The 14,990-nt window shown below is 45.4% G+C and overlaps 1 protein-coding gene across 2 annotated transcripts; it reads right to left on the reverse strand.

Moving 5' to 3' along the window:
• Nucleotides 1–6,505: 6,505 nt before the first annotated feature.
• On the reverse strand, nt 6,506–10,847 carry hlfb (HLF transcription factor, PAR bZIP family member b). 2 transcript variants are annotated; one of them, XM_068599279.1, is made up of 4 exons: nt 10,747–10,847; nt 9,585–9,911; nt 8,487–8,683; nt 6,506–8,047 (listed from the first exon to the last, which is right to left on the reverse strand). In XM_068599279.1, the coding sequence occupies exons 1-4, from the start codon at nt 10,844–10,846 to the stop codon at nt 7,832–7,834; spliced, it is 840 nt and encodes a 279-aa protein (XP_068455380.1). In that variant the 5' UTR covers nt 10,847; the 3' UTR covers nt 6,506–7,831. The 2 variants fall into 2 exon arrangements, with proteins under 2 accessions (XP_068455380.1, XP_068455379.1); XM_068599278.1 differs by lacking the exon at nt 10,747–10,847 and having other exon boundaries at nt 9,585–10,650.
• Between the last annotated feature and the right edge of the window lie 4,143 nt (nt 10,848–14,990).

Below are 14,990 nucleotides of genomic sequence, written 5' to 3' on the forward strand. Positions count from 1 at the left end.
TATATATATATATATATATATATATATATATATATATATAGAAAGAAAACTACTTCCACAGTTGGAACATTGTGAAACTGAATGTTTCCTGTATTGTAAGTTATGTAAACCTCACGTGAAGCTAAACGCAGCTTTGTATGGAGGCCCCGCCCCCTGCTGCAGGCCCCACCCCCTGTTTTAGGCCCCGCCCCCTGGCACATGGCCTCTGGGCGCTGTAAACAGATGGCGGCGGTGTGATTCTCTCTGAAGCTGCTGGAAGCTTTCACTCCAGCGTCGTCTCGCCAAACCCAAGAAAACTATTTCTTGATCACAAAAAAAAAGTCCAGGTAGTTTACGGCTGGCAGAGCGACTGAAGCCGAGTGGTCCTTCAATCAGAGGTCACTCGAGCCCCGGCTCCGCTCGTCCACCTTGATGTGTCCATGAGCAAGACACTCAACCCTGAACTGCTCCCCTTTGCTGAACAGATGCAAGTTGCTTTGGACAAGAGCGTCAAGGCAACTTACAGCGGGCAACGTTCTGTTGCTGCTAAATAATTGTCAAACATCGTCCGTGAGATATTTCAGTCTGACTGCTGTAGCTTCAAAGTCACCGAGGTTAAATCCTCTGCAGACAACCAATATCTGAAACCAAATGTGATCTTCATTGGTCCAGTGAGGACCAACAGACAGCTGACTGAGCATCATCAGGACCAGACTCTGGACCCGAGGCCTCAGACTCGTAAGCTCTTCATCCGGCTGCGTGGAGGGCTGAATCCCCCGTCCATCACATGAACCCTCTCTGGACATGATGACCGGACGGACAGACGGCAGCCGGTCACTCGTCACGGTGACGTATGCTGGGAGGCGGGACTTAACCCCTCGCTGCCCGCTAAGGGGTCAGGGGTCACGCAGCAGATGTTGCCGTTAACAGATTTAAAAGAAGCCGATTGAGACGCTGAGCTGATGTTTGTTTTGGAGGGAAATCCTGCGACAGAGACTCGCGTTGTTCATCTCTTCAGAGGGAAAGGACGGGGACGTCTTCACAGTGTCGGTCGAATTCAAGTCCAGACGCCGTCAGCAGGGTTCGACCTCAGGGGACATAAAAAACTTTATTTTCTGTCTTCATGTTTTCTTTAGGGACTCGGACACACCTACTGACGAACAACTCCCAGAAGCCCCTTTACTTCGTGCCGACATCCTAAACCAGCCGGAAGCCCGAAGCAGCCGAGGACCAGAAGACATCGAATATTGATTGATTGATTGATTGATTGATTGATTGATTGATTGATTGATTGATTGATTGATATGACGGGCTCACAAGACCCTAGACAACGAGTCCCACTTGAACCAGTTCACTGAGGTAGAAATATCAGCTCGGACCGGCTTACTGGTTTTCTGGTGATTTGATGAACTGCAAATGTCAGTGAGAGTTTTCTCTTCAATGAGAGCTTTTAAAATAAAAACCTGTTTTTAGTTGTGTTGTTCCTGAACGTGTTCAAAAACAAAGACAACTGGGATCAGACGCTGGAACCGGTTGACCTGTGGTCCACATGCTGGGATCAACAGAACCGCTCCGCTCTTTGGCTCCACAGGACATTCGTTGTGTCACACATGTCAAACTAATCTCTTTTCCTTTCCTGAATCGACCAAAATCCTCCTGGACCCCAAAAAAAGAAAAAAGGCCGTCGCCTCCCGCGTCAGGCGGTCGCCTCTCATCGTTGGCTCTGGCGCCGGCCGGCGGATGATCCTCTTTGGAGGACTCGTGCCGCAGAGGACACAAATCCTCTTACATAAAAACCAGCACAGCCAGCTGAGCAGCTGACCAATTGCTGCGTCCCGTCCGTCATGTGAATCGCACCATCACCCCCACCTCTTCATATTCCATGTTGGTGGATTAAATGGCGCCCGCCGCACAGTATTAGCGGCGCGTATTATGTGTTTGTCTTTTGCCCGGTGCTGTTTTTGTGTGTGTGTCCGTGGGGGGGGGGGGGGTTGCGTAAGCGTCAGGTTGTCAACAGGCTGAGAGGTTTGGTCGTGTTCACTTCTGACCCGCCGGCTCATCTGATGCCGACATGAGGCTCAGGGGGACGGGGATCGGCCCCGCGGCACGCAACGCCGAGAGGTCGGACCTGCCGGTGACGTCGGATGTAATCTGAGACGCGTCAGGGGCTCCATCCCATCTGATATCGGCAGAACCGACAACCTTCTGTGGATGGAAACAGTGAAAAATAAACATTGAATGCAACATTCGGAACATTTCTGTCCACTTCAACACAATTGGAACCACTGTTGTGCATAAAGATGTAAAATATGAAACTGTTGTGTTGGTAAACTATAAATGAGACTCAAACAAAGTTTGTTTTTATCTTCTTATATTATCTTATATTATAAATATTAACATAAACCATAAAAATGACTCTAAGGACTCAAACGTCACTGGAGAAAGCTCCTCAAGTTATAGAAATATAATGTTCATTTCCCTAGCTTGATGCTACACACCATTCACACCTTTCTGGAACGCTAACGACGTACAGAATCCAGCGACACATCACATCCCATATGAGACAAAACCTCAAGATATCGACATGAAATAGGACTTACTTATGCATAAATAACACCTGCTATGTAATGTTCTTACTTATGGATACAAAATACTTGTTGGCATGTATTGTACTTACTTATGGATAAACGTATGTATTGGTGCATCTGTCGGAGGTGTTCAAGGTCCAGGGAAAAAGGTAGGGCATTTTGGCGCCCAGCGGACCGAAACCTACGGGACACGAAATGTGCAGCGAACGTGTGTCGCATTCTTCTTGAATTAAAACTCTTGAAACACTGAACCGTGTTCTGCAGCTTCTTTGCACCGACAGATTATCAGGATGTAATCTGTTCTTCACTCTGAGGACAGGAAGTTACGCAACGCCGAGTCAGCGGGAAAGAACCGAATGAGAAGCGACGTTCAGGTTTCACCTGAAGAACCGACCTCATGGGTTCATTCACCTCATCTCACCTTTACAGGATGTTATGGGTTCATTCACCTCATCTCACCTTTACAGGATGTTATGGGTTCATTCACCTCATCTCACCTTTACAGGATGTTATGGGTTCATTCACCTCATCTCACCTTTACAGGATGTTATGGGTTCATTCACCTCATCTCACCTTTACAGGATGTTATGGGTTCATTCACCTCATCTCACCTTTACAGGATGTTATGGGTTCATTCACCTCATCTCACCTTTACAGGATGTTATGGGTTCATTCACCTCATCTCACCTTTACAGGATGTTATGGGTTCATTCACCTTATCTCACCTTCATGGGATATTTCATATCAAATGAAGACAGGTGTGTTATCTCAGGTGTGTTACCTCAGGTGTGTTATCTCAGGTGTGTTATCTCAGGTGTGTTACCTCAGGTGTGTTACCTCAGGTGTGTTACCTCAGGTGTGTTACCTCAGGTGTGTTATCTCAGGTGTGTTATCTCAGGTGTGTTATCTCAGGTGTGTTACCTCAGGTGTGTTACCTCAGGTGTGTTATCTCAGGTGTGTTATCTCAGGTGTGTTATCTCAGGTGTGTTATCTCAGGTGTGTTACCTCAGGTGTGTTATCTCAGGTGTGTTACCTCAGGTGTGTTATCTCAGGTGTGTTATCTCAGGTGTGTTATCTCAGGTGTGTTATCTCAGGTGTGTTATCTCAGGTGTGTTATCTCAGGTGTGTTATCTCAGGTGTGTTATCTCAGGTGTGTTACCTCAGGTGTGTTATCTCAGGTGTGTTATCTCAGGTGTGTTATCTCAGGTGTGTTATCTCAGGTGTGTTATCTCAGGTGTGTTACCTCAATGTTTTCTTCTTTATTTTGTGCTTCTGGATAATTCATAAACAGGAAACGGAGGGTTTTGATTTTAGATGAATGTGAGAACAATAACAGCTGTGATTCATTGTGCAGGGCGGTGCTGCCCCCTGCTGGTGTGTTCATTAAAGACCTCCCAGCATGCAACAGGACCACGTTTCTCATTTAGTTCTGCATTAGGTTTATTATTGTCTGTTTATTAATTGTTTTCTGCAGTGAAACAAAATATTTTAATGTTTGCACAACAAATAAAAAATGTTTTGTCTCAAACTTCTTTTCGTTTTTTTTACTTTTTTATGTGCAAACTATTATTTAACTTGTAAAAGTTTAAATCGTACTAATATTTATGAGACTGATTAAAGTGTGACGACAACAAATCATAATAATTTATCAATAAGTCTGCATCTTAATACTCCCAGTGCTTGATTTTTGAGAAAACGGTTCTCTTTTTTTAAAACATGAACTTAATTATCTCTGCAACCACAACGTTTAATAACTTCATTTAAAGTTCTACAATACTGTCACCCTTCTGAGAACAAAACACAATAAAGTAACCGTTTAATTTAAGCACTTATGGAAGTCCATGAACTTGCTGCAGCGACGTTTCACTAAACTAGTGAAGAGTTCCCTGAACAAAGTCAGATTTCACTGAGCAACACGACTGTGATGCTCCGTCAATGCAGCCGCGTGTGACTTCACAGGCAGAAATATGAAGTTTACACGATTACCTTGTTAGATTCCCACAAGCCTCGCGGCTCCATGGATGTGTGACTGTTTTGAAGGCGGAGGCTTCCCTGAAGGACGTTTCTGCTTCCAGGTCAAAGGGCACCAGCAGAAGCTCCTGAAGATTTAAAGCAACAATACAAGAACGTTTCCACTTCGAACAAGTAACTTTTCTATTTATGAACCGAACGACACGGTTCTTTTACTCAAACACCTTCCCAATATGTCAAAGCTTTGTTTTGCAGTGCTTTTCGTTGCATATTCAGATTCTTTATGTTCTAACCTTTCCAGAAAAGTGTGTTCTTAGTATGTTTCATGTTGTTAAGGCCCTGAACCATGGAGCTGGAAAAAAGACCCACGGCAAATCTTGCTCAGGATTACGCTGGATGTACTATAATTATAATATATATATATATATATATATATATATATATATATATATATATATATATATATATATATATATATATATATGTATATATATATGTATGTATATATATATATATATATATATATATATATACATATATATATATATAAATATATATATTTATATATATATACACACATATATATATAAATATATATACATACATATATATATATATATAAATAAAAATATATGTTAAAAAACATTTTTAAATGAAATGAAATACCACGAGTATTAGAACTCATTGGAGGTTCATAAGAACACTTGAACACAGAGAACATGTGAAAAAACCATATTTTTTTATTTGTTTGTTGAACTGCGTTTTAAACCTCAAACAAGAAAAAAAGACACTGGATCTAAATCTTTATTTATTTTCATCGTGAGAAACAAAACACAAAAACAGAAGAAAAATATTAATCTTTGAACAAACAGAAAAAGAGCAAAAACACAGCGAACAAAAGGAAAGCAAAATGAAAAAGTCTCCAGGGCGGAGCATCTCTAACACACCTGCCCAGGTAAACACTCCTGTGGGCGGAGCATCTCTAACACACCTGCCCAGGTAAACACTCCTGTGGGCGGAGCATCTCTAACACACCTGTCCAGGTAAACACTCCTGTGGGCGGAGCATCTCTAACACACCTGCCCAGGTAAACACTCCTGTGGGCGGAGCATCTCTAACACACCTGCCCAGGTAAACACTCCTGTGGGCGGAGCATCTCTAACACACCTGCTCAGGTAAACACTCCTGTGGGCGGAGCATCTCTAACACACCTGCTCAGGTAAACACTCCTGTGGGCGGAGCATCTCTAACACACCTGCCCAGGTAAACACTCCTGTGGGCGGAGCATCTCTAACACACCTGCCCAGGTAAACACTCCTGTGGGCGGAGCATCTCTAACACACCTGCTCAGGTAAACACTCCTGTGGGCGGAGCATCTCTAACACACCTGCTCGTGTAAACACTCCTGTGGGCGGAGCATCTCTAACACACCTGCTCGTGTAAACACTCCTGTGGGCGGAGCATCTCTAACACACCTGCTCAGGTAAACACTCCTGTGGGCGGAGCATCTCTAACACACCTGCTCAGGTAAACACTCCTGTGGGCGGAGCATCTCTAACACACCTGCCCAGGTAAACACTCCTGTGGGCGGAGCATCTCTAACACACCTGCTCGTGTAAACACTCCTGTGGGCGGAGCATCTCTAACACACCTGCTCAGGTAAACACTCCTGTGGGCGGAGCATCTCTAACACACCTGCTCGTGTAAACACTCCTGTGGGCGGAGCATCTCTAACACACCTGCTCGTGTAAACACTCCTGTGGGCGGAGCATCTCTAACACACCTGCTCAGGTAAACACTCCTGTGGGCGGAGCATCTCTAACACACCTGCTCAGGTAAACACTCCTGTGGGCGGAGCATCTCTAACACACCTGCCCAGGTAAACACTCCTGTGGGCGGAGCATCTCTAACACACCTGCTCGTGTAAACACTCCTGTGGGCGGAGCATCTCTAACACACCTGCCCAGGTAAACACTCCTGTGGGCGGAGCATCTCTAACACACCTGCTCGTGTAAACACTCCTGTGGGCGGAGCATCTCTAACACACCTGCCCAGGTAAACACTCCTGTGGGCGGAGCATCTCTAACACACCTGCTCAGGTGTGACGAGGCGTTGAGGTATTTGAGCTACACAGCGGTAAAGTAATATAGACATGTGTGATATCTATGTGACCGTTACAAAATACACTGTAAATGTACAAAAACACCTCTTATCTCTGTAAACATGAAAACCAACAATACATAAGTTTGTTTATCTCGGTATCTATCGCTACGACACGACACAGCTTCAGCTCTACATTCAGGCCTCGCTGGACCGCGGGGGAAGAAACGTACGACATACTTCTCCTGTGTGGCTTTGGGATAGATTCTGCATCAAATTCTGAGCTTCAAAACACAGAAAACAACATTTTGAAAACACGTCGAGGACTGACATCAATATGTTTTGTGATCTGCGTTCTACAACAAATCACTGTAATGACAATAACAATAATAAGAATTCAGAATCATCTCCGTTGATCGGCGGCGTGCCGTGGATGTCGTACCCACGCTTCTGGGGATCGGCGGTTCGGTGCATTTTCCCAGAATGCAGCAGTGAAAACAACTGAACCAGCTGCTCTGTGGCGTGTGTTCAGTTGAATACTAATAACTTTATCATGTTCAGCTATTTTGATTCTGTTATTATTAATTACATCATGATGACCAGACGCTGACCGACCAATAGCAGAGCAGCGGGAGGAGGCACACTTCAGGTATGTGCATGTGGACAGGTGCATTGTGGGAACACCTGCGCACGGGGGAGTTGGCAGAGAGCGAGGCATTGGCAGGTAGGAGGCGGGGCCTGAGGTCAAAGATGGGAGGAGTCACAGCCAGACGTCCAAACTTGTGTGTGTTTGTGTTTATTGATCCCAAAAAACGGGCTCTGCTCACGGCCGCTAGCTGTTAGCCGTTAGCCGTTAGTCGCTGGCCGCTAGCCGCTAGCCGCTAGTCGTTAGCCGCTAGTCGTTAGCCGGGTAAAGAGGAGAGAAGGTTTTTGTGGAGTAATCCGCTGCTGAAAATAGTCCCTACAGTCTTCATTTCCTCCTGTGAGCTTGAAAAAAAACTATCTGTGTGTTTTAAAGTTTGACGTCTTCAGTAAGAAAATTACAAAAATAAAAAAGAGAGATGAGTAAAAGGTGAGCTGCTCGTCCACCAGCCGGTGAAAGTGAGAGGAGGCTCTCTGGATCAGAGGGAGTGTTGTTGTGTGTACACACACATATAAGTGTATGTGTGTGTGTGTGTAGCAGTAGACGCGTCCTACAGCGGCCCGTGCTGGGCCTCGTACTCGGCCAGGACGTTCTTGGTTCGGCCCAGCTCCTTCCTCAGCTCCGCCCCCTCGCGCCTCAGAGCCGAGTTCTCCTTCTCCAGGAACGAGGCCCGGATGGCGATCTGGTTCTCTTTGAGCCGCCGGGCGTCCCGGGAACGCTTCGCCGCCACGTTGTTCTTCCGGCGCCGCGCCCAGTATTTATCATCCTGTTGAAAAGAACAAGAGGGGAGGAGAGAGGAGGCGTGAAAAACAAGGAGAGAGGAGGCGTGAAAAACAAGGAGAGAGGAGGCGTGAAAAACAAGGAGAGAGGAGGCGTGAAAAACAAGGAGAGAGGAGGCGTGAAAAACAAGGAGAGAGGAGGCGTGAAAAACAAGGAGAGAGGAGGCGTGAAAAACAAGGAGAGAGGAGGCGTGAAAAACAAGGAGAGAGGAGGCGTGAAAAACAAGGAGACGTGTAAAACAAGGAGAGAGGAGACAAGAAAAACAAGAAGAGAACAAGGACAAAGGAGACGTAAAAAACAAGGAGGTCGGTGTGGTAGCGTGGCCGTTAACGTGCGCTGTGATTGGTCGGTGTGACAGCGTGCATCAGGAGAAGAAGCTAGAATATAATCTGAGGCTGAGGCGGGGAAACGCCTGCTGGGTTCACCTTCAGGTCCTCGGGGATGAAGATCTTTCGAGCCTTCTTCATCATCGGCTGCGGCTTCAGCTCCTCAGCCGAGAACTTGCGTCCGCGCGGGTCGAACGCCTCTCGACCCGGCACGCTGGACAGCGCCAGGTCGGCCGGGTCCAGCTCGAACCCGACGGGGAGCCGGGTGGAAGCAGCGGTGCCGGAGCGCTGAAGGCCTGGAGAGAAACATTTATATATATAAGTATATATATATATATATATATATATATATAGACACACACACACACACACACACAATAAAATAAAAACATGTCAACTTCAGATTCAATATTATTGGAGAAGCAAATTAATATTTTTACGTTTTCATCATTTTATATTATATATGAATTTATCTGAAATCTTTTAAAGGTATTTTACTACTTTTAACATATTAATACACTTTACCACCAACACGTCTTTACTTTAAAATGATAAATAAATGTATCTGTAAGGAACATAGCTCTGACTCTGAGGCTGCAGTGACGAGCTGCTGCCAGCAGGGGGCGATAGAGCTCAAGTTAATGATGAGGAGATGAGGAGATGAGGTGAGGAGGAGATGAGGAGATGAGGAGATGAGATGATGAGGAGATGAGAAGATGAGGAGATGAGGTGAGGAGGAGATGAGGAGATGAGGAGATGAGATGATGAGGAGATGAGGAGATGAGGAGATGAGGAGATGAGGAGATGAGGAGATGAGATGATGAGGAGATGAGAAGATGAGGAGATGAGGTGAGGAGGAGATGAGGAGATGAGATGATGAGGAGATGAGGAGATGAGATGAGGAGATGAGATGATGAGGAGATGAGGAGATGAGGAGATGAGATGAGGAGATGAGATGATGAGGAGATGAGATGATGAGGAGATGAGGAGATGAGATGAGGAGATGAGATGATGAGGAGATGAGATGATGAGGAGATGAGGAGATGAGATGATGAGGAGATGAGATGATGAGGAGATGAGGAGATGAGGAGATGAGGAGATGAGATGAGGAGATGAGATGATGAGGAGATGAGATGAGGAGATGAGGAGATGAGGACAGGTGTTTTCAGAGGAGGAACATGGTCATGTGATGTTTACCTGCTCTCACCGCGCTGCCGTGCAGGCAGCTCAGAGACACGGAGGCCAGGTCCACGACCGAGAGCGTCGCCGTGGGCGGGGCTTGGCACGTGGGCGGGGCTTGGCACGCCGGCGCCGGTTGGCGCTGGCCGAGGTGCTCCGCGGCGCCGGAGGAGGAGGAGGAGGAGATGCCGTTCTCGGACAGGAACTCCTCCAGGTCCATGTACTCCAGCTGGAAGGCGTCGCCGTCGTACGGCAGCGTCTTGTCCCACAGCGTCGGGCCGAGGAACGCCGACTGCGGCGCGCTGCGCTCGTCCTCCAGGTTCTTCTCCTTCTCCACGCTGAACGCTGCAGGAGAACCGAGGGAACCGGTCACACACTGCGGAACGTTCAGTCTGTTCATATTATAATTAAACATCTGGAAGGACAATTTGCTTCTATGCAGCAAACTATGAAACTCATCTTTTTGTCTTTTTGGCAACTTTAACACATGAAACATAGACTTCTATACAACCAGAGGCGTCGCCCCCTGGTGGTCAGGAGAGAGAATGCATGACTGCTCATAAAACATCCGGAAAGAGCCCTTAAACTTTGCATCCTAGGTCCTTTCTCGAGGATGCATCCTTGAGGACAACATATTGTGAGTCTGGATGTTGTCTTCAAACTTATTTCAGTGAAGCGGCCACATGCCGCCATGTTGACCTCAAGTCACATCGTGATAATAATAATAATAATAATAATAATAATAATAATAATAACAACAACAACACAATGTTTCAGTCAGTTTCAATGCTTGGTGAAGTTCTTTCTACAGTAAAGTCCATGAAGAGTTGTGTGTTTGCTGGACTCTCTCTGCTGTGTGATGCGTTCAAGACGCCTCGTTCATGACGGGATCAGATGCGCCTCAAAGCCTCCTGATGAGGAACTCAGAACTCAATAAAAACTAAAACTTATCCTCCATTCGCAGCTTTTGCTTCCTCCCTGAAAACGTTTTCACTTCTTTTGTTTGACTCCCGCTGGAGCCGCGTCCGGCCCGCGGGCCGTGTGTTGGACCCCCTCTGCTCTAAAGGGTCCTGCAGCCGCAAACACGCCGCGAGCCGCAGCGCCGATCTCCTCTCGCAGAAAACCCCTCCGCGCGCGCGGTCATACGGGCGCGCGCCCGCGGCCCCCAGCCGGGCTTCACCTTCTCGCGGCCGCGGCAGCGACACCGGCTTCTCCAGCAGAGACTTCAGCACGCCGTGCGCGGCCACGGGGCCGAACGGGCCGCCGGGAGGCCAGGACATCTTCTGCATCCTCTCCCACACCACCACCACCACCACCACCACAACAACTACCACCACCACAACAACAACAACAACAACCACCACCACAACAACAACTACCACCACCACAACAACAACAACAACAACCACAACAACAACAACAACCACCACAACAACAACAACCACCACCACCACCACAACAACCACAACAACCACCACAACAACAACAATCACCACAACAACAACAACAACCACCACAACAACAACAACCACCACCACCACCACAACAACAACAACAACCACCAGAACAACAACAACAACAACAACAGCAGAGAGAGAGAGAGAGAGAGAGAGAGAGAGAGAGAGAGAGAGAGAGGCGCGTGTCCGCTGCTGCAGGAGGACCGGGATGAGAACCGGACTCAGACAGCGAGACTCGAGCCCGAGGGAGACTGGAAGATTGATGACGTCACACCGCGAACCAGCCACGCCCCCTCTCCCTCTGCCAATCACAGTGCAGCATTTATTACCGTTCATAACTCTTATGAATTATGATTATGATCTTCAGACCAGGAAGAAACTGATCCTCTTTGCTGTGAAGCAACTTCAGTAAAGAAAAAACTTATGCATGTCAAAATATTAAAATCATATATATATATATATATACACATTATATATTATATACATTATATATTATGAATATGTAATATATATATATATATATATATATATATATATATATAATATCTATATCTAATATCTATATCTACATATATTATATTTATAATCCACATCATATATATAATTTGTTTTGTAATATTTTATCCCTTTAATTTAATTGATTGTACACACACACACACACACACACACACACACACACACACACACACACACACATGCACACACACACACACACATGCACACACACACACACACTGCAGAGCGGCATGCTGGGTCACATGAGTGGGCAGGCTTGACCTACTTTTATCCAATCAGCAGCCGCCGTCGCTCCAGCAGCCTGAGGAGCAGGAGGAGCAGGAGGAGGACAAGGAGCAGGAGGAGTAGATGTACAGGTTGTCATGTTGGTCATAATTTGAACAAATCATTGTGTTAAATTAATAATTCTGTCCTCTGTTTCCAGCTGAAGATCAGAAGAAAACACATCAGTAAACATGGTCATGCATTCAGCTCTATGTTTAGGTTTAGGTATTCATGTGTGTGTGTGTGTGTGTGTGTGTGTGTGTGTGTGTGTGTGTGTGTGTGTGTGTGTGTGTGTGTGTGTGTGTGAGAGTGTGTGTGTGTGTCATCAGTGTTTCCCGGCGCAACACATATTTATAACTGCACTTGCCAGTGTGAAGGAAAATCAATAATTGGAGCCTGAGGCAGGACGGATATTGGCTTGGCCCCTCACACACACACACACACACACACACACACACACACACACACACACACACACACACACACACACACCATCAGCTTTTATTTTGTTACCTTACCTCTGCAGAAGAAGAGTTTTCAGAAGAAAATTTCAAAAATAGTGTTTAGATTTTTATTTTGATAATATTTTGATGCCACTGTGAGCTAACGGTACATGCACCTAATGCATGTACCGTTAGCTCACAGCGGCTAACGGTACGTACATGTACCGTTAGCCGCTGTGAGCTAACGGTACACCAACAACATGAACACAGAGAAGTTCTGCTCCATTAAAATAATGTAGACAACAGAGCAACACGACGTCATCATAACCTGCTGTCAGTGTGTGAGTGAGTCCAGAGCCCAGTGAGCCCACCAATAGGAACTCATTTGGAGTGTGTGGGGATTTTTTTAGAGCAATTTTTTTTAGAGTGGGTTTTTTTATTTTTTTAAAGCAATTTATATTTGAGAGAAAATATTTTTTAATTGAGAGCAAAGATTTCGAGATAATTTACTTACAAATAAGAAATTTGCTCTAGTAAAAAAGACACAAATCTGCCTTCATACTTATCTTCTTATTGGACATAAACCGCCTTGTCTCCAGCTTCATCTTCAGAGTCAGAGGACACACCTTTTCTACGGGAAACTTTATTTACACGAGGAACCTTTCAAACTGGAATATTAAACTGTGGAAACCAGCAGGAGACACGTCACAACACGGAAACATCTCTTCTGATGGACGTACGACAGACATCGTCACAAAGTAAAGCTGCTGTGAGCTAACTGCTGTGAGCTAACTACTGAGAGCTAACTGCTGTGAGCTAACTGCTGTGAGCTAACTGCTGTGAGCTAACTACTGAGAGCTAACTGCTGTGAGCTAACTACTGTGAGCTAACTGCTGTGAGCTAACTACTGAGAGCTAACTACTGAGAGCTAACTACTGTGAGCTAACTACTGAGAGCTAACTGCTGTGAGCTAACTACTGTGAGCTAACTGCTGTGAGCTAACTGCTGTGAGCTAATCAGCAGGTCTCACATCTCCGTCTCGATGGACCTTCGGTCCGTCGTCTCTCCGTTCCGCTCGACCTTCAGCTCCGAACTCTCGGGAGGAGGATGAGGAGGATTAGGAGGATGAGGAGGATGAAGAGGAGGATGAGGAGGAGTCGGGCTGCCGCTCGTGGGGAGGCTCCAGGACGTGGTCTGGGTCATGTGACTGCCAGGAGTCAGAAACACAACAAGACTTATTGACATTTAACTCATGAGCAATACTTAATTCATGCACTATATATATATATATATATATATATATATATATATACATATATATATGAGCTATATATATATATATATATATATATATATATATATATATATATATATATATATACATATATATATATATAGATATATATATATATATACATATATATATATATATATATATATATACATATATATATATATATATATATATATACATATATATATATATATATATATACATATATATATATATATATATATATATATATATATACATATATATATATATATATATATATATATATATATACATATATATATATATATATATATATATATATACATATATATATATATATATATATATATATATATATATATATATATATATATATATATATATAGACATAAGAGCTGTTGCTCTTACTTGATGAAGTATTTGTCCCCGTCTGCAGTGAAGGCCTCCTCCCAGCCGTAAGGAGGAGCTGCAGGAGGAAACACAGCGTCACGTTTCAGCCGTTCGTTCACGTCGTCGTGAGGATTGAAGCCCCGCCCACTCCCTCAAAGCAGCTCCAGTCAGACAAGAGAACCAATGACAGACGACGCTGTGCTTTCCCGCTTGTCCCGCCCTTCTCTCCACTTCCTGTTAGGAGCTCATGGAGTTTGAAACGTTTGAAACGCTGCTGTGAACTAAAGGTGTCGTGCGAGGAAAGAGAGATGTGTTGAATGCACGTCGATGACGCGATGCAGACACGGAGCGCTACCACCTGGTTCATGGATCTGACCCAACAACAGGTCCACGAAGTCCACCTGGACCTGTTTACATGAACACTGCGGGATCAGAGGCTGAAAGCTGAAGTGCTGGACTCGCAGATATCTGGACCAGAGGGTCTGCAACGGGACTTCAGTTCATCCTCAAGGGACCAACGTCTGAAGGTCATCACAACCCTCACTCTGGAACTATGAGAGCATCAACCAAGAGGAGCATCAACCAAGAGGAGCATCAACCAAGAGGAGGTTCAACCAAGAGGAGGTTCAACCAAGAGGAGCATCAACCAAGAGGAGCATCAACCAAGAGGAGGTTCAACCAAGAGGAGCATCAACCAAGAGGAGCATCAACCAAGAGGAGGTTTAACCAAGAGGAGGTTCAACCAAGAGGAGCATCAACCAAGAGGAGGTTCAACCAAGAGGAGGTTCAACCAAGAGGAGCATCAATCAAGAGGAGGTTCAACCAAGAGGAGCATCAACCAAGAGGAGGTTCAACCAAGAGGAGCATCAACCAAGAGGAGGTTCAACCAAGAGGAGGTTCAACCAAGAGGAGCATCAACCAAGAGGAGGTTCAACCAAGAGGAGGTTTAACCAAGAGGAGCATCAACCAAGAGGAGGTTCAACCAAGAGGAGCATCAACCAAGAGGAGGATCCAGTAGAGGCCAGTAGAGACCAGTAGAGACACAAAGGCCCCAGCATCACGACACAGTTCATGCTGG

The sequence above is a fragment of the Clinocottus analis genome, unplaced genomic scaffold (assembly GCF_023055335.1).
Source record: "Clinocottus analis isolate CAN_PGR_092001 unplaced genomic scaffold, fCliAna1.0.p SCAF_44, whole genome shotgun sequence".
NCBI lineage: Eukaryota > Metazoa > Chordata > Actinopteri > Perciformes > Cottidae > Clinocottus > Clinocottus analis.